The sequence below is a fragment of the Herpailurus yagouaroundi genome, unplaced genomic scaffold (assembly GCF_014898765.1).
Source record: "Herpailurus yagouaroundi ecotype Mexico unplaced genomic scaffold, PumYag 197, whole genome shotgun sequence".
NCBI lineage: Eukaryota > Metazoa > Chordata > Mammalia > Carnivora > Felidae > Herpailurus > Herpailurus yagouaroundi.
In genome coordinates this window covers 10,945,399-10,971,562 of record NW_024412428.1, presented here as the reverse complement: position 1 = coordinate 10,971,562, position 26,164 = coordinate 10,945,399, and the positions used below count along the sequence as shown (strand labels likewise).

The following is a 26,164-nucleotide window of genomic DNA, read 5'->3' as shown; positions in this document are numbered from 1 at the left end:
TTAACATACAATTCAGCTACTGATAAAGGAATCACTGCTCAAATAAAAACAGAGTCTCACTGTGCATACTGACACCAGATATTAATAACTCTAACTAATCTCTAAATATTTAAGAAAACTAGGTAACAACAGTAACCACTTTTATTTTAGAAGTGACTTACATTAAACTTAGCTAGAAGTTAGCTTTTTTCTATTTTTTTTACATGATTTAGAGAATATCTAAATAGACAACATATTTACAGAACTGTCAAATTTACATAGAACAAAATTAAAGCAGGAATTAAGTAGTCAAGTTCTTGATGATTCTGAATCAAATGCTCTGTCTCAAGAGGCATGATTGTATACAGTATATACTATGTAAACTGATCCAACCAGTCTGAATAAAATGATTTTGAACATTGGCAATCAAAGGCCTAAACAATAATGTATGTAGACATTGCCCGATACTGAATACAAGTACAGTGATTTAAAAAAACCAAAAAACTACAGAAGGAAAACCAAAAAAGAAACTACAGAAGGAAAGCAGGCAGTGTATATTTTAAAAGAGATTAGAGAAAGACTCGCATATTCAAATAAGACAACTTGTCAACAGCCACAAAACTATACATTCTCTCTCTCTCCCTCTCCCACTTTGACTCACACACACACACACACACACACACACTCGTACCTGAATCAGCATTTGTAAATGTCAGTGGTCCTTCCAAAACATTTGCTTCAAATTGGGCTGAATAGTTCATCAGTCCCGATTGCTGGTCCTTCTGTGTTTTTAGTCCTTGATAAGATGTTTCATCATTTACAACATAAATAAACTTTTTTGTTTTCTTTTTCAAAGTGGATATTAAACCTGAATTCTTCAAAGGTACAGAAGTATGTTTGATAGTGGCTGGCCAGCTTCCATTATCAAGTGAACTTGTACTTAAAGAATCCTCTTTCTGTGAGCAAATAGAATGTTTTTCTAATCCACTTTCAGAGGCTTCATGTTCTTCTTTAAAGTTTGGATCAGTTATATTGTTTGAGAACACTGCACTGAATGTCTCTTCAGGTGATTCTCTTATCCTGAATATAGACTTTCTGATACCCTGAAGTGGAGAAGCTATTAGAGAAGTTTCAAATACTGCTTGCTTTACCGCAAGAATGGAATCTTCATGAGATTCAAGACACTGCCCTTCATCTATCTTATTTACCATTATTTCCTCATTTAATATCTTCTCTGTACACTTGGGTACACCTGAAATCTGTGGTAAAGAATTTTCTAAAATAATAAAGTTGGTACATTCTTTCTCTGTGGTTATGAGGTCTTTTTCTGAATTATTTTGGTCAGAAGAAGAAATATGCAGTAGAGGTAATTTCTCCATGTGGGTTCCATTTAGACCTGAGAGGGTTAGGTGACACGATTCAGAGGCTGAAGATAGTACAACTTCCTTGGAGATTTTATCACTTCCATTCCCAAAGGGCTTCTGATTTGTTACATTCGAATCTAATGGATCACTGGCATTTGCTTCCATTTCAGATACAAAAGAATGTTTATTTTCTTTCATTTGTTTTTTGGCTTCTTCACATTCATTGGTTGTTTCATTGAAAATATTTTTCCTAGTCTTGCTGGTTTTTATTTTTTGTAGGTTTCTTGTTTTACATTTAGGAACACATAATGGAAAACTATCTTCTTCAGAAACATCTGCAACTCCTTCACATACTTCATCTTCTAAGACATTTGGTGTTGAGTTTCCAAAAGGGTATTGGCAGCTATTTACTTTATCACATGAGTTCCCTACCATTTTCCCCAATCCTGTTAAAATTTAAAACAGAAGCATATTAATAACATTTTATAATATAGCCATATAATTTATACTATTCTTGCAACTGTTCTCAAAGAGATAGCATATACCACATAACATGTAATGTGGCATTTAAAGGGTTATCCTGAGTGCTAGCTTTTTTAGGTAGGGGAAGGGAAGGAGGGTGCCACCCTTCCCCCATTCTTCTGGTAAAGACTGATTCCAATGTCTCCAAATCCTTCTATTCATACTCTAATCCTAATACTACCCCCCCCCTTTTTTTTTTACCAGCTCTACACAATTAAAACTCATGCAATCTTAGTATATATTCTCAATTTAACATTCTAAGATTTATCAAACCAGATGTTCCAAATTAATTTTGTGGCCCTATAATAACTGAGAGTAAAATCTGATTTTACACACACACACACACACACACACACACACACACACACACACACACAGTTATCCAATCCCACACATTTATACAGAGATATACACATACCAAGAAAAATGCAATATTCCAATGATGTGATTAGGTAACTTTGAGTACATGTGCAACCCAAATTACTAATTAGAAATAAGGCCTTCACATTTTGTTAATTTTTAGTCTTATTTTTATCTCTGTAAGTTTTGAGTTACAGGTTTTGTTTTGGTGTCACTATAGGATACTGAATGGTATTATCTTACCATGATTTAACATTTTCATTTAAATCACATTAGCTTCTACTCAGAGAACTTTCATTAATTAAGAAGGAAAAGCAGTGTATTTTCTTTTTAAGAAAGAAGTAATAATACTTTAATGCTGTCAGTTAAAAACAGTAGTTCAATTAAATAGAAGGACTTACCTTGGCTTTTAGCTTCTCTTTGACTTTTGTTTTCACTGTCTGGTCCAGAAGGGATAAACCTATCATTTTTCTTCAGACTTTCGTCATGGTTACAGAAACAGCTTTTAAAGATCTGCAAAAGTTGTATTTTAAAGTCACTAGTATAAAAATTCTCACTATGCATATATTCAACTTAGAGACACCATTACTTCATAGGAAGTCAAGAAAATCACATATAGAGTATATATATGCAATGGAGTATTACTTGGCAATAAGAATAAAATCTTGCCATTTGCAATGACGTGGATGGAACTAGAGGGTATTATGCTAAGCGAAATTAGTCAGTTGGAGAAAGACAAATATCATATGACTTTCACTCATATGAGGGTTTTAATACACAAAACAGATGAACATACGAGAAGGGAAGCAAAAATAATACAAAAACTGGGAGGGGGACAAAACGTAAGAGACTTAAATATAGAGAACCAACAGAGGATTGCTGGAGGGGTTGTAGGAGGGGGAAGGGCTCAATGGGTAAGGGGCATTAAGGAATCTACTCCTAGATCATTGTTGCACCATATGCTAACTTGGATGTACATTAAAAAACAAATAAAAAAAAAAAAGGAAATCACATAGGATCGGGCTTAAAGACTTTATCAAAGACTTAGATAAATCATAAATTAAGGAATGAAAAAATGCAAGATAATATTTCAAGGCATTCTAAAATTATTATTATTTTTAAAAAATGTTTTTAACGTTTATTTTTGAGACAGAGAGAGACAGAGCATCAACAGGGGAGGGTCAGAGAGAGAGAGAGGGAGACACAGAATCTGAAACAGGCTCCAGGCTCTGAGCTGTCAGCACAGATCCCGATGCGGGGCTCGAACTCACGAACCGCGAGATCACGACCTGAGCCAAAGTCGGACGCTTAACTGACTGAGTCACCCAGGTGCCCCGTGGCATTCTAAAATTATAAGCAACTGCAACAGCATCCTCAATTTGTCATATTTACTTACAGCAGTAGTGTCATTAGGAAATACAGTTGCAGATGCTTCCTCATCTCTGACTGTAAAAAAAAAAATTCAATTTATCTATACTGTATTATATACCAGACACTAAGGTTAATGTGAAAACTGCAGTATTTTCTGGTCATACATCAAAAGACACACACACTACTGAAATAAATGATGCATTTGAAACAAAATGAATTGACTCAAGTATGGTAATTAGAAAGGTCAATCAACATAGTGAATAAGCTACATTCAATTCCTTAGTACCACTCATAAGGTGCTAAGAAACTGTGGTTTGATGACTCCGACTTTGAGGTAATACTATCCATAAAGACTAAGAAAATCAGATGGAGCTATGGGGTCATGACTTAAGGATAAAGCTTATAGACTTTAGCATTTATTTAGATAATAATACACTCTAAAAGCATATTATATGTCAAATACTTCTTACTTTTCAACATGCTTTTACCTCTATTATTTCATCTGAGCAACAAAAAAAGTTAAATCCTAGCCAAAGAGAGAATCAAAATGGAATGTACTTTTGCTAGAATAATAAAAAAAATCCTGGTTTGCATATAGATGGACTCCTACAGAATACTACTCCTAGAACACCATGTAATGTACCTGTAATCCCAATATAAATAGAATAAAATTATTCTGAACTACTAACACGCTTCTCAAAGATAGTATAATCTAATTACTATCCAATTATCTTTTCCTATTTTCTTTTTGTCAGAAGCATTTAGAGATGACACTCTATCAACATTATCTACCATCTTACATGATACACATTTGCTAGTATTACCTATGAGTACAGTAGAACTAAGGGTTGGTGGTGTGGCTAAAGAACTTGACCAAGACATATCGGGATCCACCTCAGCTCCTAGACTTTCAGAAATACGTTTTGGTGTCTGACCCTGGAAATAAGAAAACAGTTTGTTTATTTCACATAAATGCACTAATGATTAAGAGTATTTCTTTCACTTATCACTCACTGAATGCCTACATGAGACCATAGGTACGTATTTGTAAATCTCAGGGCACAGGCAGGACACTGTTGTCAAACTCTCACTTCTCCACAACAAAAATAAACTAGGCGGAATATTTACCTTCATAAGCTTCGGTGTATGAAACAAGCTTCCACATACCACTGGGGGTAAAACAAGGGGAAAATTACTACATTTTATTTTTATTAAAATTTGAGAGTCTTTTAGAGCTAAAAAAAAAAAAAAAACAACCTCATTTTTAATCATACCCGACTTTTCTCTTTGTGGTGTTACATGTGTACTTCGTAGAAGAGGACTAAAATGGAAAAAAAAAATTATTCAAAGATAACAGAAATGGCAAGAAGAAACAAAATATTAATCTTATTGAAAAAAAAGACTCAGTCATATCAATTATTAGAATTACACTACTTTGTAATATTTTGTTACTTTTTAAAAAGTAAACATCTCATGAAAAATTAAGTAACCACTAAATTATGTTTAAAATGTCCACAAAAAGTAGTACAAAGCACTCACAAATTTCAACTGCTAGGAACTGTACATCTTGAACTTAAAAATTATGCAATTATGTAAAGTGAATCTATAAAGTCATATTCTTTCAAAGCACACAAATTATTTTAAGCTGCTATATCAAGGGCATTGCTTTTCATCAATATTTTTATAACTTAAAAATGTCACAGAATATAGACAAAAAACCAGTAAATTCAACACAGTAAGAAAAACAAAGTAAATGTTTCTAATGTAAAAATTATTGAATTAAAAAACTCAACCTAAAAGGAGATTATTTAAAAGTAGAATTTCCTCTTTCAGGCTTTTAGCCAAAATATTAGCATGAAAATTAGGTACATTTCTAGAAAACAAACAGCATATGTGGGAAAAAGTTTCATTTAAATATTTTAATAGAACAAGTTTTACCATACCTTTCACTAAGACAAGAATTTAGAGGTGGGCTGGTAACATCATTTGTTTGATCCATTTTAGACTTCATTGTGCAACAACTTTTATGTTTACTATTGGTAATATCCTTTCCTGAAACAGTACAATAATTCAGTGAGTATGTATATGCTCTGGATTGTGAATTTTCATTCTCTGGAAGTATTTAAAAACAAAAAATCTTATCCTGGGAAGGAGAATGTATGGGCAGTTCAGTTGAATTGGTTTCTCAGTTTGTTGATTCCTTCCAAAAGGGGAGGTCTCAAAGGATGTGTGCCCTCATTCAACAAGAATATAATATATGTAAGACACTGTGGGACACTTCAAGGAGTTCATAACATAGCAGGAGAAATTTTTTGAAATTCCACACAAGTGGAACACAGAATAGAATGTTTTATGCCTTACTATTATGTCACAGGCACTAGGGTATTATGAAGGAGAAGAGTATAGAAAAAGACATTTACTAAAAACCTACCGACGTACCAAATTTGATCATATTAGTCTTCTGCTGAAAACTTTCAAGATCTTGTTCTCAAGAGCAAGCTCAAATTCCAAAACAAAACTCCCTAGTAACAAGGACTTTCATCATCTGCCTTAACTTCTATGACATTCTTTCACTCTACTTTTCAGCCATACCCAACCACCTGAATATCCTGCAAGAATGCTCTCCTTCACTTCAGGCCTTTGTACAAACTGTTTTTCTCTCTTTTTATTTCTCTTGACTGAACATCCTCTTTCAGGCTTCCATTTTGAAACTACCTCCTCTGGAAAAATTTAGTGGTCCCTAACATGAGATTAAGTGATAGCTGGTGCTGTATGTTCCTCATAGAGTTTATCATACAGCATTCTTGCTTCCCCTCCTAGAAATGTGAGCTCCTTGACGTAGGGATCTTATTTATCACTGTCTCCTTAGCAACTATAATCAATGCCTAATGTTATAGTCACTCCACAATTCCTGGCTGGATGAATTAGCAATGATTAGAAAAAACTACCACTGTTGATGAATACATCTATTTTCTCCGCAATAAGGCTCAGTCAGGGTTTCTAAAGCTGTATCTGGCTCTATCAAATCCAATTTACAGGGTGGAAATATTCCTATTTTCCGTATCACAAATATGGTATTTGAGGCATTTATTATTACTCTTAAAAACTGCTTTCAAAAATAGTTGCTTTAGCTGATCCTATAATCTCTAACTTAGAAAAGTTTGGGGAAAAATAAGTTGCATTAGTGTTAATAAAATAAGGCAAAGACCAAACAAAACTATTTGCAGTAGCACATGCAAAACACTGTGTTATATTACTCATTTCTTAAGTAACAGGAAATGGATATAATCACTACTAAGCCAAATACACGTGTGAGGTAAACCCCACTTCAATGAAATATCCAAGTTTCTCTAATGAGACTTTTAGTTGACACTAAAAAGTAGCTAAACCTATTTTTAAAATTTCACTTTTCCCAGTTCACTTTAACAAAGATCTTAATCAGGAAATGACTACTACACACTTAGAATGGCTAAAGCCCAAAACAAAAACAACACCAAATGCTGATGGGGACGTAGAACAAGAAAAACTCTCACTCACTGCCAATGGAAATGAAAAATGGTGCGGCCACTTTGGGATTCAGTTTGAAGTTTCTTATGTAACTAAACATATGCCTACCATATGATCCAGCAATCATGCCCCTTGGTATTTTCCCAAATGAGTTGAAAACTTAGGTCCACACAAAAACCTGCACATGATAGAGCAGCTTTGTTCATAACTGCCAAAACTTGGAAGCAACCAAGATGTTCTTCAATAGGTGAACGGATAAACAAACTGGTACATCCATATAATACAGCATTATTCAGTGATAAAAAGAAATGAGCTATCAAACCATGAAAAGATGCAGAGGAACCTTATGTTGCTAAGTAAAAGAAGCCAGTTTGAAAGGTTACATACTGTATGATTTCCACTATATAACATTCTGAAAAAAAGACTGTAGACTGTAAAAAAGATCAGTGGTTGCCAGGGGTTTGGGGTGGAGGTGAGTGAACAGGTGGAGAGCAAACACAAGGGGGCTTTTAGGGCAGTGAAACGATCCTGTAGGATACTGTAATGATGGATACGTGACATTATACATTTGTCAAAAACCAGAGACCTGTACAAATAATGAACCCTAATGTAAACAAACGACTTCAGTTGATAATAAAGTATCAATATTGGCTTAGCAATGAACACCCAAATGTAAAAAATAAAAAGTAAAAAAATGAAGCAGGTAAAAATAAGTCATAACCAAAAAACATTTGCCAAGTAATCTGAGAATCTCATAAAAAGGCTGAATAATGGTGAGATAAACTCATACGATTTTACTCAAAAGGACTGCTGAGAAGCAGAAATAGTACATTTCCTCATGAAACTTTAGGGATAATTCTCTTTTGAAAACAATAGATGTCAGAATGAAACAAGTAGGTTAAAAAACAGCTTAAGTCTTACATTTTAATACTGCATTTAAACTAAACAAAAACAAAAGGAATCAGGAAACTATAGTCAGAATTATTTATGCACTATAACCTTAAAAATTTTGATTAATCTGCACTGAGAGTGGTCTTATTAATTCATTCCTGTCCCTCCCTAATTATAGATAGACCAATTCCAACTCTTTCTTTTTTTTTTTTTTTTAATTTTTTTTTTTCAACGTTTATTTATTTTTGGGACAGAGAGAGACAGAGCATGAACGGGGGAGGGGCAGAGAGAGAGGGAGACACAGAATCGGAAACAGGCTCCGGGCTCCGAGCCATCCGCCCAGAGCCTGACGCGGGGCTCCAACTCACGGACCGCGAGATCGTGACCTGGCTGAAGTCGGACGCTTAACCGACTGCGCCACCCAGGCGCCCCAATTCCAACTCTTTCAAGATTCAGTAGAATTAGCTAAAACTGGTTTATAGAGCTTTTCCTGAGCCCATTAAAATACATGGCTGCTCCCTTTACTATGCTCACAACATAGCACTTTTGCAGGTGATCCTATTATAGCGTATACCACACTGTATATTTATTTACATACTTTGTCTTACACAAGACTGAGTTCCTAGAAGTCAAAAGCATCTTATTCATGTTTGTATCCTTAATGTCTAACAAATTGCCATGCACAAAGTATGGAATATTGGTTGACTGATTTCCTTTTCTGTGTTCTGCATTTCATCTGCTAAATATTCCTTAAGGCTCTATCCTAAGCCTCATCATAATCAATTTCCTCAACACATGTGATGACTTTATCACTTTGTTGATTCCTATAACTTTCTTTCCTATCTGTATGTTCTCTTAAGTTTTAATCTTGTATTCCCCAAATCCTTCAGGACATCATCTTTACACCTCACCACTGTCTCAAATTGCAGTCCAAAACTCAACCTACTTTTTTTCATCCTTTCAAGCCTTTTCCGTCTTAAACGTGTTTTTCCTCCAGTGCTTAAAACGTCTACGAATGTCACCATTATATTCTTAGTTATGCTCTAAACCTGTGATTTGATCCTTTCTTTGAAATCCCTAGGTCTAGGATATTGTGGGGTCTTACAGTTTCTATCTTCCATATCCGCTTTCACTACCACTACTCTAATTCAGGTGGTTGGCCCACTACACCCTGGACCATTATGTGTCCTAACTCGTCTCCCTGCCTCCAGTCTTCCATTTCCATGAGAATCACCCGATTAGTTTAAAAGGTACACTTATGGGCTCTATTTCTAGTGATTCTAATTTAGTAGATTCAGATTAGGGCCTGAAATTTTCCCTTTCATTCAGGACTTCAGGAGATTCTCACAATATAGGCATCTCATTTTGAAAAAAAAATCTCCAAAGATTGCGTCCAGTTATTAGGCTTTCCAAAGCAAAATAAATACTCATTTATTCTGTAAATATTTACTGAATACTCACTTTTGTAGGCCGCTAGGTATCCAGTAACATACAAGAAAATCTTTGTCCATTACCTATGTCCTCTTTGTATGTGCATTTTCTGGTACCATGAATTTCCTCTTTCACAGTATTTATTCCACTGTAATTGCTTATTTTAAGTCTCCTCCAGTAGAAGCTAACAGTGTGACAAGGAAAACTTCCCAGAAGCACATACATAAATCAAGACCTGAAAGATGAGCCTGTTAGATAAAAAGGTAGGAAGAACTAACTAACTTCTGGACAGAGGTAACAATCTATAAAGAGCCATGGAGCAAAGTGGTTTCAAAAAGAAATTCAGTATGAACAAATGGTAAATTACATGGGTGGGAGAGGAATTATGGCAGCATGAGGCACGAGTTAATGAGACTAGATTAAAAAAGAACCTTGTAAATCATGTTAAGGAGTTAAGATTTTATCATGAAGGCAAAGGGAGGTAGTCAAAGATTTGAAGCAGGAAGTAGCATGATCAAATTTACATGTGATTTTTCTGGACAACCTATCAAATAAACTCAACTGTTTTAGTCTGGCATTAAATATCTGGCTCTAGGTGCTCTTTCTAGCCTTAGGTTATTTATTGGTCCGTTTTAGACATGCAACACTCCAAACAATCTGGGGTGCCTGGGTGGCTCAGTCTATTGAGCGACCGATTTTGGCTCAGGTCATGATCTCACAGCTTGTGAGTTCGAACCCCGCGTCAGGCTCTGTGCTGACAGCTCAGAGTCCGGAGCCTGCTTCGGATTTTGTGTCTCGCTCTCTCTCTCTCTGCCCCTCCCCGACTCGTGCTGTGTCTCTCTGTGTGTCAGGACTGAACATTAAAAAAAAAAAACAAAACAACCTGAATTACTTGACATTCTCTTAACAAACTACATCATCTTCCTCACGTTTTTCCTCTGCCTAGTACATTCATTATTACCCTGCCATCTTCAAATTTTTGGATCTCACCTATCCTTCAAGGTTTAATTCAAATGAGTCACTCCCCAACTCCCCCCCAAACTTATTTATGCTCTTTCTTCTCAACTCTCACTGTACTTTTTGTACTTTGCTTTTGACACGTGCCACATTCAATCTTAGACTGCTCTTTATCTGTCTACTGTTAATTCCCCTTACTTGACAGTAATACTCCAGAGAAAGGAGAATGTCATTTAAATAGGTGATAAACATTTGAATGACTGAACATATAATCTTATTACATGATTGATTGGAATACCTGGCATGTATGCCAGGGAAACTGTTACCAAATCAAAAGACATTTATAGAAAATTGATAACAATACCCTTCTCTGTCCTCTGTGATAACCTGCAGAAATAGAGTTTATTTAATTAACATCAACACAAATCCCACTTGGTGTTTTTTTTTTTGGAGGGGGGGCAGAAGAAAGATATAATTTAACAAACTAGGCAGGATATATTAAATCAAAGGAGGGAAGAAAAGGAACACTAATTAAGTACCTGCATTCTTTTATTTAATCCAAACTTATAGGCATTATTTTCATCATCTCCATTTTTCAAGTGGGGAAAGTGAAGCCGGAGAGATTGATCTGACCAGTATGATACAATTACTAATAGAGCTGGGAGTTTTAACATAGGTTTGTCTCAATTCCTGGTTCATGTTTTTCCCCTAGTCTACTGGACCACATTACTTACCCGAGTCTATTCTGTATTTACCTAATTCTTTTAAAGGAGACTGTTGGTATATTGGTGGAATCAGACCTTGCTCTTTGAATATTATTGGAGTTGAAGCCAACTGATGACAAGGTTTCCTTTGTGGGGTTTTAAACAGGTTTGGTTCATAACTGATTTTATATCCAGATTCTTCTGTGGGTTCAGAATTATAGGGTGGAGCTTCTAAACAAAGTTCTTCAAACCAGTTAAGGCTTATTGGCCCTAAATCTGTAAGAAAAATAAAAATTCCATCTTGGTTTTAATCAGTGACAGGTAAGTTCATGAACCAGTAAAGATCATAACAAAGAAAAGGATGCTTGAGATTTTGACTGTAGATTACTTTTGTTAATGCATATTAATTAAACAAGAGCAGTAATCTGTTCTCCCTCCAATCTGTAGCACGGTCTAACAAGAGTTTACAAAAGTTACAAGGTGATTGCTCCTAGCTATATTAGTTAGCTTTTCTAAAGTTTTCTTTCTCTTATATTCAGGATTCAGAAACAAGTCATTCATAGCAAGAATGCATTCCACAGATACAATTTAACTACAAAGACTACATAAAGGGATGTGACAAATCTGTAAGTACAGGAACATGTAGACTCACAAATCAAATGGAATAAAAAGACTCCTTCCTGTTAAAGAGAAATGACAAAATTTCTACTATGATCTATCTACCCTTAAAGTAGTGATTCTCAATGTGTGGTCTCTGGACTACTTGTGGTGGGGTGAGGGTGAGGGGTAGGTCCCCAAGACAAATTCAAGAGCTCCATTAGGTCAAAACTATTTTCATAATAATACGAACGTATCATTTCTTTTTTTCACAATGGTGACATTTGCACCCTTGGTGTGTAAAACTGATGACATCTTTGCAGGAGTCAAGGCGGTGGCAATAAACGGGGCTAGTAATTGTATTCCATCATTCACGCACTTGTCAAAAACAAAACCAAAAAACCAGTCCAACTTAAAATATCATTAATGAAGCAGTAAAAATTATTTTATAAAGCCCAACCCTTGAGCACATCTTTTTAATATTCTCTGTGACAAAATGAAAAGTATGCATCAAGCATTTCTGCATATTAAGTACGACAGTTGTCTAGAAAAGCACAAGTGGTGAGTTATGAGCTGAATTAGCACTTTTTCATGGAAAGTCATTTTTAGTAGAAAGAACAACAAATAAGTCATTTTGAGTTGAGTGATTTGGTGAACATTTTCTCAAAAATGAAGTGAGCCTATCACTGCAGAAAAAAGTTTGTTGCCAGTGAGAAAATGACAGCTTTTAAATGGGAATTCGAATTTTGTTAAAGTTTATTAAGGCTCTGTAAACTTATCTTCTTAATCTTAGGAGATTTTTCTGATGAGATTAGTGAATTAACACATGTGATTTTTAACGCTTAATACAATGTGTCAATATATGGAATATTTGTAATCCACAACACTGACATTTTACAACTTATCAATACCCAATGTTACAACATGGATAAAAGATTTATTCAAAGTGCAAAAAAGACTAATAGAATTAAATGTAACAAGAGTATAAAAAGCTGACGATATGGTTTCCAATTCCATATTGCAACTCTTAAACTACCACTTATCAATTTTTTTGTGCATTATCAAAGAAAAATACCCACAATTAACTGAAGACTATTAAAATACTCCTTTTTCTCAACTACATTGGTGTGTGAGGCTGGCTTTTCTTTATATGCTTGTACCAAAACAACATACTGCAACAGATTAAATGTAGAAGCAGGTATGAGAATCCAGCTATCTTCTATTAAGCCAGATATTAAAGTGCAAAATTGTAGGGGCACCCGGATGGTTCAGTCCATTAAGCATCAGACTTCTCAGGTCATGATCTCAAGGCTTGTGGTTTGAACCCCGCCACAGGACTCTGTGCTGACAGTGTGGAGCCTGCTTTGGATTCGGTCTCCTTCTCTCTCTGCCCCTCGCCTGCTTGCGTGTGGGCTCTCTCTCAAATAAAACATTAAAAAAAATTGGAAAACAGAGCCATCCTTCTTTTTTGGGGGGCGGGAAATACGGTTATTTTTCAAAAAAATATTATTTATGTTAATATGCAATGGGTTTATCTTTAAGTGAATTAATAAACATTTTTTTTTCAAATTCTTAGCTTTTATTTCTATATGGTAGTCTGCATAAACAAAAGCTCTCTGAGGTCCTCAATCATTTTTAAGAGTTTAAGGAGTATTGAGACTAAAAAGTTTGACAACTCCTCCTGTCAAGTAACATTATCAATGCTTCTGATTTGCTAGAAAGTCTGTGCTTTAAAAGCAATTCTTCCTACTACTAATTTTAAGAGGCTGGTCTTTTGTTTATCCCCAGGGTTCTACACTTATCTTTTGGCTAACCCTAAATGACCATTTTCTTAACTGGATGGATGACTCCAGAAGGAACAGTTTACAGTGTAAACAAAACCGTCAAGTATTGGATTCTTTTCAGCAAGCATGCATATTTACATATTTTTCTGAAAACATTTTCTCAAGGTAAATGATCAACTTTGTCAATACCTGCTTTATTGCACCGCGTCCTAAAAATTTCAAAAAAAGTTGGTCTCTCTTTGCACCCAATAGGCATTTTTATCTACAATATTACTCCGATGCTTGGTAACTCTGCAAAAACAAACAAACAAAAAAACACCAAATACACTTCACAGGGATGCAGTCCTTGTTAACTGACTCTAAGGTACAATCAGAGAAGCAGGTAAACTTGCCTAAAGTTACACTGTTTCTTTACCTCGGTCCTATCTTTTGGGACGGTAGCTGAACTCACTGCGAGGATGGGAGCGTTCCGTGTTTGTGCTGTCCAACGGAGTCGCCACTAGCCACATGAAGCATTTGAAACGGGGGAAGCGCGACTCAAGAACAGAATTTTAAATGTTTACTTTCAGTTAAGTTAACTAGTCATGTGCGGCTAGGGGATGCTGTCAGTGAGGGGTCCTATGAGAGGTAACTATCTTTGGACAATTTCAAATCAGTAAATCTTCGTAATACAGCAAATGCCGGAGGGCTTAAGCAAGACAGATACAGCGTACCAGGAGCTGTAAAACATTTTCCGGAATTGCGATATTCCGTTAAAGTTAACTTCATCGTCTTCCCAATTAAGGAAACTTCAGACTGGGACATCTGGGGCAGCTAAGGGGCAAATCCTGGGCGGGTGGCGGGGCCCGAAGCTGGGAAGTGGAGTCCCAAGGAAGCGCCAGGGCTCGAGTCCGCTCAGCGGAGGAGCCGAACCCCCGGCCCTTTCTCCCAGTCGGTGCGAGGTTGGCACCGACCGTAGAGGACGGGAGGCCGCGGCTCCCACCCCGGGAACGAAAGGCGTTCCCCCGCCGCCTCACACCGGCCCGTCCGTCTCCACCCAGCCAACACTAACCGCCTCCGCTGATGGAGCTCTTTTTGGCCGGAGAAGGCTGACAAAAACCGCGCCGGCACCTCGACCAGAAATCTGAGCCGCAGGCTCGTTTACGCGGCGATCCACGGTTCTGACAACAACCAAGGCGCGGAGTCCCAGCAGCTCCGCCTCCGCCAACCCTGTTTCAGACGCTCGCGCCAAAAGCCCGCTCCCTGCGCACGTCACGCGGTGACGCCATGACGCGCACGCAACGTGCGCGCCACCCGGAAGTCAGGCTCTGCAGCGTCCGTGTGGCGAAAGCCAAGCGCTTTTGCGGCTGCTGAGCGTCCGGTCCGGAGCCGCGTAAAGACGGAGCTGGGCTGCTTCTTGTCTTCTCCCTGAGCCTTCGGAGTACCAGGCCGCGCTGCTGCGGGGGGGGGGGCGACCGCGCACAAAGTGTACTTCGCCACTCCTCATTCCCTCTGCCCCACCTCACGTTTGGGGGACCGCTAGGGTACACGGCCTGGGGTCTTTGAAAGACCTTTGTTCTCCCCTAAGAAAGGCGTCCCCTAAAGTGGCCCACCTTGGGAACCCCCAGAGTGGGCCGTGGTTGTGGCTAACTGCCTTCCCGGTTGCGTGCTCTGCATAGAGTGGAAAGGGCTGAGATTTGAAGCCAGAGGACTTTAGTTCTAGTCCCCATGTTGCTCTTACGTGGCAGGTTTCCAAGACCTCTAAGCCTTGAAAAATTGTGAAATGACCGTAGCTCTCCTGCAGGTGTTCCCCTCTGCAGGCTTCCGTAGTATTTATATTCTTACAGCGGCCAGTCACCCTGTTTTGTGCCTTTCTTTTCTCTAAGTCGCCTTGAAAGACTGGTCTGTCCCCATCGTTCACAGGGTCTGTGACCTGGGTAGCAGGAAGCTTAATTACGGCTGGCTGGTATAACCTAAATTTTCTGGATTCTGGTGTGAGAGCTGCTTATAGACCTTGCTGCTGTCACAAAGCTCTTGGGCAGTAAACAACGAAACAACCTTAGATTAGACAAAGGGTGGGCTCTTCTTGGTTACGTAAGTGTCATTTTAGTTTGATCCTTTTCTTTTGTTCTAGCAGGAAGCCTTACCAGTACAGAGAGCAAAGTTTATGATCATCTAGGTCTAGCAAAGGAACACACAGCTCTGATCCTTACTCAGTTAGAGTTACCACTTAACACTCATGAGTTACTCTGCTTTGTGCTTTATAGGTAATATCACATTTAATCTTGTAATAATTCTATAAATTAGTATTGTCAGATGGGGAAACCAAATCACCTGGTTAAGTAACTTGCCTGGTAACAAGGCCCAGGTTTCAGTTCAAGTCCTTTTGATTTCGGATACTTAACTATCCTGTGATTAAGTTTCCATTTACCCTCTAAATCAGAACAATTTGCTTTTTTCACCTTTTGGGACAGTGGCCCTCACTAGGAATGACTTAATGAGAGCTGTTGGCATACAGTATAACCTTCTAAAGTACATTTTCTCACCACATACACCTCCCCCCCCATAACTTTATTTTCTTTGCTCCTGTGGTACCAGGGCCTTTACATTCACTAACTCTGCCGTGATATATTTACTTCCATATACTCTTCTAGTATGCTCAAATCATGCTAATGAAAGCACATATGTGAGTAAGAAGTCTAAATGAAAAACAGCTTTGAAGAAAGATTCGGGAGGAGTGAGTTGAAGAGATAGGAAGAGCAAATAGGTATCAGGTGGACATTAGACCTCTGTAGATGGGTAGATCTCCTGTCCTCCTTTAATTAGGGAAATAGGCAGCAGCTCCCATCAGAACCTGAAATAAATGGAGAAGCTTGGAATGGACCTAAACTAACTTGATCAGGAAAAAGAAGGGTGGATGAAGGTGGAAGGCAAAACAAGGAGACAAAGCGCACTGGGGTTTGTGCTGTGCCTGGGTGCTGGGTGAGCAGATGGAACGCTTTGTCCGCGTTCCCTGTGGCTTGTACCAGGGCTATGGGAATACGATGCCTTTGGGCCAGCCAGGACTCTATGAACACAAACAGCCTGACTGGAGGCGAAACACTGGTCCCCCCACTTTCCTGGCCAGGCCTGGGTTGCTGGTGCCCGCAAATGCCTCTGACTACTGTATGGACCCTTACAAGAGGGCGCAGCTTAAGGCCATTCTCTCCCAGATGAACCCCAGCCTGAGCCTGCGGCTTTGCAAGGCCAACACCAAGGAGGTGGGGGTGCAGGTGAGTCCGCGGGTGGACAAGTCCGTGCAGTGCTCGCTGGGTTCTCGCACCTTGCACAGCCGCTCCCCTTGGAGCAGCTCAGGTCACAAGGTACCCCTGCCGGCCTGGGGAGTCTATTCACCAGTGATAGGTCGCAGGGGCTTGATCCAGCCTCGAAAGGAGGGGGAAGACCAGGAGAGGAAGGCACTTTTGGGTCCTGCGGAGGCCAGCCAGCAGCAGCAGCAGTCACCACCAATGCCAAGGTCTGAAGAGGACAAACAGGAGGAGCTTTGCCAGCATGGGTTGGGGGAGGAAGGTACCCCAAACCCTCAGGAAGGGAAGAGCAAGCAAACACAGGGAGTCGGTGGAGCAGATCTGCTCCGGAAACCCAACTTCCAGGTGAACTTTCTCCTCCCTGTCCTCAGTCCTCCACTCGCCTTATCCTCTCTTTCCTCCTTTCCATTTCTGGGGTAACAGAGAAAAAAAATCTTTCACTTTATACTTGACGAAGGAGAGGTAGTTCTGATAACATGTTTTAAATGGCCTATATGTTTTGTCACTTTTTGGTAGAATAGGGTGCTAACTTTAAGCATGTGAAACTCAGAAGTCTGGTAACCATTGCTATTGGGAATGAGGAGATAAGAGGGGGTTTCAGGTCTGCTGAATATGTGACCAGATTTTCTTTTGGGGGAGAATGTGCTGGTGGCATTGTTGAAAGAACGTTAGAAAAGTTTGAGAGACAGGAGAAATAAGAATCTCTGAGTAATCCCTGAGCAAGGAAATGCTAAATTAGCATAGTAGCCTTGAGGATAGGTATGAGTGAAGTTAAGGAAGCTTTTTGTTTTTTCAAGTTTATTCATTTAATTTGAGCGAGAGAGAGTGTGCAAGTGGGAGAAGGGGGGGGGGGGGAGAGAGAGAGAGAGAGAGAATATCCCAAGCAGGACCTGTACTGTGTGAAGCCTGATGTGGGGCTCAATCTCACAAACTGTGAGATCATGACCCGAGCTGAAATCAAGAGTTGGATGCTTAACCAACTGAGCCACTCAGGTGGCCGGGCTTTTTGTTTTTTTATACAAAGCCACAAGGAAAGAGGATCTGGCTTTCCCCCCAAAGATTGTAAAAGACTTTTCCCCCTTATCTGCAGTTTTTGGAACCAAAATATGGCTATTTTCACTGTAAAGATTGTAAGACCAGATGGGAGAGTGCTTATGTGTGGTGCATTTCTGGAACTAATAAGGTAAGTAAAAGTGAGTGGGACATGGGAGGAGGATGGGGCAGACACAGATGTTAGAGGGAGAGCGTTTCCTAATGGAACGTGACCACAATGCTGTCTCATTCATTTGGCATCCTTCGTGCCAGGCACTTTTATCGGTACGTGGTTAATGTTTGAACTGAATTGGACTGTCCACATGAACACTTGAGGCTCTCAGAACTGGTGTTACATTTAGCTTGTTAGTTCTGTGGAACAGAATTGCATGTTATTTCGGTGAACTCTTGTGTCCGGTGGAACTGTCTATAATCATTTTTTAGTTGGTGTGTTTTGAACCTGTTGAGACCTTCGCTCTAGGCAATTTCCATAGTTTGTCCACAAGGTGGAGCTATAAGAGAAATAATTTATTGTAACGGTTCGCCTTGGACAGACTTGTGTAGGCTAAGCAGTTTTTCTCTCAATTGAATTAGTTGTCAACGCATTAAGATTGGGAAAGACTTTATGATCTGCATTTCCAGTTTCCCTGATTAGACTCTGGTCGCTGTAGACTCGATGAAAACAGTAGGCTGGGGCGAAGCAGCTTCTCTCTCCTTTCACAGGGCTTGTGCACTTCATTTTGCAACAGCTGACATCTGGTCTATCTCATTAACTTCAACAAGCATTTGAGTTGGAGTCCCCTGTGCTTTCACGTTTTAGGTACTGCTTTTCTGGCTAAAGGCCTGTAGAAGGAGCGGGTAAGGAGGTGTGCTAAGACCTGAATGAAAACTTGACTTTTCATATTAGCCGTTTACTAGACCCTGGAAGCAAATAGATTTTTATACTATGCCAGAAGAAAAACAGTGGGTTTAATGAACACGCTCTGAGATGCTAGGATAAAAGGAACAAGACCTAGGACTCCTCCTTAAGAAATTTATTCTCCTAGGAGATAAGATGCAATGTGGTGATAGACACAGTGGCATTTGTGTCCTGGAAGCGATGCAGAAATAACACAGGAGGCGGCTGATTAACCCTGTCAGAGGGAAGGCATCATGATGTCCAGGCAGGATTTTTGAGGCTAACTAGGAGGAGTTCACCAACTGAAGCAGGGAGAAACTGTGCACCAGAGAATGCAGAGTTGAGAAACAATATGTATGGGTGGTAACTATAAATAATTTGAAGTTCAAGTGGGGAAATAACGAGAAAATGAAAAAGTAGAAGCTAATAGACTAAGACAGAAAGCAAAGGTCAAGGGTTTGGCCTTCATGCAATGAATAAAAATATAATAGTTTCTTCCCATTGAAGATTTTTACTATGGTACTTTGTGTACATTAATGGTTGCCAGAATTATAGAAAAAGCAAGTGGTAGTATCTCAATTTTACAGGTAAGGAAATGAGGTTCAAAGAGTGAGAAAAAGGGACTGATAGCACTACTTAAGACCTCAGGGTGGAGGTTGGGCAAAAGCAGGGCACAAAGTGGGGAAGAGATTACTTAAGAACTGGGAGCCTAAGGTACATATAATCTTGTGTGTGTATATATATGTATATATAAAAACCCCTTATTTTTCTTTAGGTTTATTTCAAACAACTGTGTTGCAAATGCCAAAAGAGTTTTAACCCTTACCGAGTAGAAGCAATCCAATGTCAGGTAAGCATGTAGAGCACTTTTATTGAGTCTATAAGGTTACCATTCTTAAATATGAAGCTTCTGTGGCAAAATGTTAGGATTTGATAGATTGGGTATTTGAATAGGAATGTTAAGTTTTCTATGCCTTGAATTTTTATAACATTTTAGAAAAATAAATTCTGGATTTTGGGGGGTGTAGGAGAGGAGACATATTGACTCTTAAGTTGCTTTATACGGTATATTTATGTATGGGCCATATATGTTGTTTATCAAACACCCTTTGTGTAATTTGGATGTAGTAATTTTTTTGAGTTTTTAAATTTTAATCCCAGTTAGTTAACATATAGTGTTACATTAATTTCAGGTGTATGATATAGTGTTTCAATAATCCCATATGGATGTAGTAACTTAATAGGGAACCTGTATTAAGCTTTTACTATGTACCAGACTTTGGGCTAAGTGCTTTACATGCATTATCTCCTGTAATCTAAACTTTGAGGTAGGTGTTATCCCCATGATCCAGACCAGAAGGCTAAAGTTGATGAAGAAATAACTTGCCCAAGTGTAAGCAAGTAGTAAATATTAGAACTTTGATCATATTTTATGGTGTCTCCAGGTTCTAGGAAGTCACAGAATTAGGTCTCTAAAACACCTTGTAGGAGACCTCTTTTTAAACTTTTCAGAGAAGTATGGCATAGTTGGTTTTCATAACTGAGACATTTTTAAGATCTCAATCCTTCACTTAAAAATATTTTTTGTCCTACTTAGGAATAAATATTTAAAAAACTAGTCTAAAAGTTTATGAATGGTTTACCTTTATATTTTCTAGTTGGACATTCTCATTTAATCTGTTTATGTTTAATATAATGTAGGTTTAAATATATTTTCTTATATTCCTCTTGTGTTCCATTGAAGTGACTTTTTTTTAAATAAAAAAATAATTTCCCATCTCTGTTATCTTGGTAGTTATTCATTGTTTGCTATTCTTCTGGCACTTACCTTAGACATTCCAACATGATTCTTTGACCTATCAAAGTCTGCATAAATCATTAATAATACCTCTCCTTGACAATACAATGAACTTAGAACACTCTAACTCCTTATCACCTCATCCTAATTTATATACTACTGTTGTATATTTTAATTTTAAACATCATAAGGTGTTATTTTATATAGTCATTCATTTAGCTTTAGCTACACATATTTCCTTTCTGCTGCTCTTCATTCCTTTTTGTATCTGGGACCACTTTTCTTTTACATGAAGAATATGTTTTAATATTTACTGTAGGTCTGAAGGTGACACATCCTCTTTTGCCTGGATGATGGTTTAAAGGATAATTTTGCTGGGTATAGAATTTTTAGGTTGGCAGTAGTTTTCTTTCTGCTCTTTAAGGGTATGACCTTTATTGTTTTGAAGTTGGTTATTAGCATTACTAATTCCCCTTCTTAAATCTACTTGCTTTTAAGATCTTTCTCTCTGCTTTGTTTTTCAGTAGTTTTACAGTTAGATGCCTAGTTGTGGTTTCTTTGTATTTATCTGGTTGAGATTCATAGCATTTCTTGAATCTATAGCTTGAAGATTGTTACCTCTTTTGGAAAATTATCAGCTATAATCTCTTAAAATGTTACTTACACCCCCATTATCTCTCTATTCCAGTTACTCATATTAGACCTTTAACCATATCCCTTATGCCTTTTATGTTCTTTTCTGTATTTCCTATGCTTTTGTCCCCCTTTGCTCCAGTTTGTATATCATCTACTAAAATAAACCTAAAAAAATTTTTAAAAATGTATTTTACAAAACCTCTGAGGTTAATGTTCTTTATCTCCCTTTTAGAAATGAAAACTTAGAGGTTAAATAGCTTCTCAAAGTTACAAGATAGAGAGTGAAAGGATTTTATCAGGTAGGTCTATTTCACATTTGAAGCAACCAGTGGAATAAGGCTGTAAGATAGGCCCTTGAATGAGATCTGTTAAAATGCTAAGAAACTTACACTAAAGGAAACTTATTTCACCTATGTCCCTCATAATCGTTTGTATCTTAGCACACACTTTAAAAATTTTTTTTTTTCAACGTTTATTTATTTTTGGGACAGAGAGAGACAGAGCATGAACGGGGGAGGGGCAGAGAGAGAGGGAGACACAGAATCGGAAACAGGCTCCAGGCTCTGAGCCATCAGCCCAGAGCCTGACGCGGGGCTCAAACTCATGGACCGCGAGATCGTGACCTGGCTGAAGTCGGACGCTTAACCGACTGTGCCACCCAGGCGCCCCGTAGCACACGCTTTTCAATAAAGAGGCATAACATTACAGTCTCAGTAACTCCTCCCTGTTTGCAAATTTCAAGTACTCAGTCAGTGCTATGTAATGATCACATTTAAACAGAATTAGCTTAAGGTTTTGCCAAAATGTTGATGCTTCAAGGTTCCATAAGAGGGGGGGAAAACATCAGCCAATGGACATTTTACCCCGTAGTGCCCCATCTCTCACTCTGTCTTCCGTTTCTCTAATTCTTTCTTCAGCTATTTCCAATCTGCTATTAAATCCATCTGTTGAGTTGATTTAAGTTACTCTATTTTCAGTGCTATAATTTTTGTCTTTAAAAAATAACTTCCAGTTTTCTGCTGAACTTACCAGTCTTATTTCTTTGAACATGTTAAGCATAATTATCTTAAAATCTGTACTACTTAACTCCATTAACTTAATGCCCTATGGTTCTATTGCTATCATTGTCATTTTCCATGTTTTTCAAATTTGTTGTTATATCTCCTCATGTACCTCATATGATTATTTTTGATTTAGTGTTGACTAGTGAATATGAAGAATTACAGTGATAATTTGAGGCCTAGGATAGTATCTTCCTTCACAGAAGATTTGCTTGCTTCTGGTGGGAAGATAGGGACATTAACAATTAGATTGCTATTTTCTAAACAGGGTTGAGCTATTTCGAAACTGGGCTTTAGCATCTGTAAAAGCTGGTCAATTTTTGGTTCATCTTTATTCTTAGGTTGTAACCTTTCAGGGTCCCAACACAAAACCTGAACTGTTTACCAGGTCTTTCCCATTTTGGCATATTTAAGATTATCCATCAGCTACATTGACTTGTCAAACTTCCTTTCAGCTTTTCACTGTCCTTCATTTCTTTCAGAATTGGCAGACCTTTAGGGAGGAAATAGTCCTAAATGTCAGGCTCCCCTCCACTTCTGGGTTTCTTTTTCTAATGGTTTGATAATTCTTTAGTGCCTCAAATAGTTATTTTTAAAAGTTATTTCTTTAGCTCAGCTTTTCTAGTTATCCTAAGCAGGTGGCTTGGTCAAAACTACCTAGTACACCATTGCCAGAAACAGAAACCTACCTTTAGAGTAAATCCTTATTTATTTATATTTTTATTTTTTCCACAGTAAGAGTATTGTGAGGATTAAATGAATTTATATAAAGTACTTAGAATAGTGCATGCAGCAAACACCATGTGAATAGTAGCTACTAGAATTTTCTTATAAGGATGCATACTTGTCACTGGAAGAGTGGAAGTTGTAAATGTAGTACAATGTTTCATAAATAATTTAGACTTTGATTGGCAAAATGAAGATTCCTAGTTCCACAATATAAATTGTAAAGCTTGACTTTTTTTAGCTATGGTCATGTGCAGAAAATAGAGCAGTGGTCAATTTTAAAGATAAGCAGGGTTGAGAGGGTGTTACAAGGGCAGTATACTGGTCTCCATGGGGTGTATTTTTTTTTTTTAATTTATCAGAAGACCGAATGTGTTAATGGTTAAGAACACTTTATAGTGAAGGTAAGTCATTTCTGGAGCAAGAAGAGAATTAGCTTCCTCTACATTACCCTTCCCCCTAGTTGTGACAACCAAAAAGCATCTCCAGACATTGCCAGATGTCTGCTGGTGGGTACAGTACAGCTGGTTGAGACACTGCTCTAATGTTTTCAAATATTCCAGCCTAGATAATCAAATCGCTTAATACTTACTCACTGCCTCTCACCCCTACCTGGCTACAGATGTAAAAACTTATTAGTGAAGAAATCCTATAAACTCTAACTTCTCAAACCTTTTTCTGTCATGAGATCCTCTTGGTTGGCTTAGCAGTATTGTCTCAAATACCATCTTTGCTCTTTGCTCTTGAAAAATGCATAGCATTTAATGGGATGTGAGTATCTCTGTACAACTTGGTCTAGGACTTCTCATAGGACTCAAAGGAAGGTGCCGATATCAAGGATAGGGATGGTGGGGAGAAGTATTTTAATTTGAGGATTATATTTGAAACACTGATTTAATTATTTAGTGTCCAAACTGTTCCTTGTTTTCTAAAGACCTGTTCAAAGTCTCGTTGTTCCTGTCCTCAAAAGAAAAGACACATTGATCTAAGGAGGCCGCATCGACAGGAACTGTGTGGTCGCTGCAAAGACAAGAGATTCTCCTGTGGCAATACTTACAGCTTTAAATACATCATGTGACAGGCAGTATGACTTGTACAGGACACCCAAACTTTCCTTGTAACTTACGGTACTGTTCCTTTTTTGCAACTTAGCTCTGACCTGGTATTGGAAAATGGACTAGGCTTTTGTACTTTTTGTAGGTTGCTTAACAATTGTACAGTGTGAGTAGAATAAAATAAATGCATGTAAAATAGACCATGAAGGCACATTAATTGGTGATTTCGGGGTAAAAACATCCATACAGTATTGGGAAATGGTAGATACTGTCACTTACATGAAGGGAACAATAGTCATTTGACAAACTTTTATCAGCTGGTTGTTCTAAGCACTGGAAATACAGAGATGATAAGGGGCAAGGTCCTGGCCTTCAGCTATACATAATAATTGTAGCAAATGCTTAAACAGCATTTATTATGTGCTATGGATTGTAACTCATTATAGCAGCCATATTAAGTGCAAACTATTATACCCCCTCTTAAGAGATAAGGAGAGTGAGCCACAGAGAGATCAAAGTGTAGAGCCAGGATTTGAACCCACATGGACTCTGACTTGCTCCATAGCTTGAACTACTGCATATATATGCATGTACATATATTTATGTATGCATATATACATACATACATGTGTGTATATATATATACATATGTATACATATATATACATATATAAATACACCTATATATGTGTACATATAAGATATATATATTTTTTCAGATTCAAATGTGGTAAGTGCTGTGAAGGGAACAGTGCTGTGATAGAGTGAGCTTTTAGGTAGGGTGGTTGGGATGAGGCAGCATGAGAATGGAGACCTGCAGGATAAGGGAGCTTAGAGAAAAGAAGATGGTCTTGACCCAAGGGAACAGAAAGAGCCAAGTCTCTGATCTGAGCAGGTGGGCCACATTCTTGGCATGGCCCAGGAATAGGAGCCCCTAAGACTAATGTAGGACAGAAGCTGGAGAAGACAGGGCTCAAGTTACAAACAGTTCTTTTGGCCTTAGCAAGCCTATGGCAGCCCATGAAGCAGTTTCAACAAGACATGACATCAGATTCTTACTTTAAAAAACTCTCTGTCAGGGAAAGACCAGGTAGAGTGGAAGGTGGGAGACCAGTTAGGAGGTTCACGAATGCACAGGCAAAATGGTGGCTCAGACAAGGGTGGTGGCCATGGAGATGGAGAGAAGTACATCAATTCAAGATAATGTTGGAGTTATACAGGATTGGAAGTGGATGATGCAGAAATAAATGACTTTGATTTTCCTACTTGTTTTTTAAAGTTTATTTTGAAGAGAGAGAGAGAGAGATCAGGAGCAGGGGAGGGGCAGAGAAAGAGGAAAAGAGAGAATCCCAAAAGTCTCCTCATTGTCCACGCAGAACCCCACACAGGGTTCAAACTTCAAAACCATGAGATTGTGGCCTAAACTGATACCAAGAATCGGACGTTCACCTGCCTGAGCCACCAGGCACCCTGAAATAAATGACTTTTAGATTTCTACATTTAGCTATGGGGCAGATGGAATTGAGAGGTATAACATTTAGGAGCAGGCTGTGGAGTCTTACTACCTAATTTAAAATCCTGGGTGTAGCAGATGTATGATTATGGACAAATCATGTGAATACCTTAAAGCTATGGCAGGTTCAGTTTCAGACCACCGCAGTAAAGTATCTCAATAAAGTGAGTCAAATAAATTTTTTTTTTTTAGTGCATATAAAAGCTGTGTTTACATATACTGTGATTTATACTGTAGTCTCTTAAGTGTGCGATAGCATTATTACTAACAAAAATGTATATACCTAATTCAAAATCGCTTTATTGTTGCAAAGTGCTAGACATCATCTGAGCTTTTAGTGAGTTGTAAATTTTTTTGGGAAGGTCTTGGCTTGATGTTGATGGCTGCTCGCTGATTAGGGCTGTGCTTGCCTGCTGACTGATTAGGGTGGTTGGTGTGGCTGTGGTCATTTCTTAAAATAAGATAACAGTGAAGTTTGTGCCTCATCCATTGACTCTTCCTTTAATAAATAGTTTCTCTGTAGCATGTGATAGCATTTTACCCACAGTGGAACTTCTTTCAAAATTGGGGTCAGTCCTCTCAAACTATACAGCTGCTTTATCAACTAGGTTGACATAATACTCTAAATTCCTCATTGTCATTCAACAATATTCACAGCATTTTCACCAGGAGTAGATTCCATCACAAGAAACCA

General features: G+C 38.1%; 2 protein-coding genes across 8 annotated transcripts in view; one reads left to right on the top strand and one right to left on the bottom strand.

Moving 5' to 3' along the window:
* BRCA2 (BRCA2 DNA repair associated) overlaps positions 1 to 14,680 on the bottom strand; it is a 59,934-nt gene extending 45,254 nt beyond the window's left edge. For 3 of the 5 annotated variants that reach the window (XR_005782342.1, XM_040448152.1, XM_040448155.1), the window contains exons 1-10: positions 14,519 to 14,680; positions 13,657 to 13,758; positions 11,117 to 11,362; positions 5,540 to 5,648; positions 4,871 to 4,917; positions 4,725 to 4,765; positions 4,421 to 4,532; positions 3,622 to 3,671; positions 2,627 to 2,738; positions 671 to 1,789 (exon numbers count right to left, since the gene is read on the bottom strand). Coding sequence is in view for 4 of the 5 variants with exons in the window: in XM_040448152.1 (XP_040304086.1) it covers positions 671 to 1,789; positions 2,627 to 2,738; positions 3,622 to 3,671; positions 4,421 to 4,532; positions 4,725 to 4,765; positions 4,871 to 4,917; positions 5,540 to 5,648; positions 11,117 to 11,362; positions 13,657 to 13,723 (1,903 nt within the window). In the remaining variant the exon portion in view is untranslated. Of the gene's footprint in view, positions 1 to 670; positions 1,790 to 2,626; positions 2,739 to 3,621; positions 3,672 to 4,420; positions 4,533 to 4,724; positions 4,766 to 4,870; positions 4,918 to 5,539; positions 5,649 to 11,116; positions 11,363 to 13,656; positions 13,759 to 13,882; positions 14,444 to 14,518 lie in introns of those variants that run through there. The other 2 variants (XM_040448154.1, XM_040448153.1) reach the window with 2 other exon arrangements.
* Positions 14,681 to 14,767: 87 nt separating this feature from the next.
* Positions 14,768 to 24,157, top strand: ZAR1L (zygote arrest 1 like). 3 transcript variants are annotated; one of them, XR_005782341.1, is made up of 5 exons: positions 14,768 to 17,096; positions 17,842 to 17,934; positions 19,457 to 19,531; positions 21,348 to 21,414; positions 23,837 to 23,922. XR_005782341.1 is itself a non-coding variant. In XM_040448150.1 (4 exons), exons 1-4 carry the CDS (start codon positions 16,437 to 16,439, stop codon positions 23,978 to 23,980), a joined length of 972 nt encoding a protein of 323 aa, XP_040304084.1. In that variant the 5' UTR covers positions 14,768 to 16,436; the 3' UTR covers positions 23,981 to 24,157. The 3 variants fall into 3 exon arrangements, 2 of the variants coding, with proteins under 2 accessions (XP_040304084.1, XP_040304085.1); XM_040448150.1 differs by lacking the exon at positions 21,348 to 21,414 and having other exon boundaries at positions 23,837 to 24,157; XM_040448151.1 differs by lacking the exons at positions 17,842 to 17,934; positions 21,348 to 21,414 and having other exon boundaries at positions 23,837 to 24,157.
* The last annotated feature ends 2,007 nt before the right edge of the window (positions 24,158 to 26,164 follow it).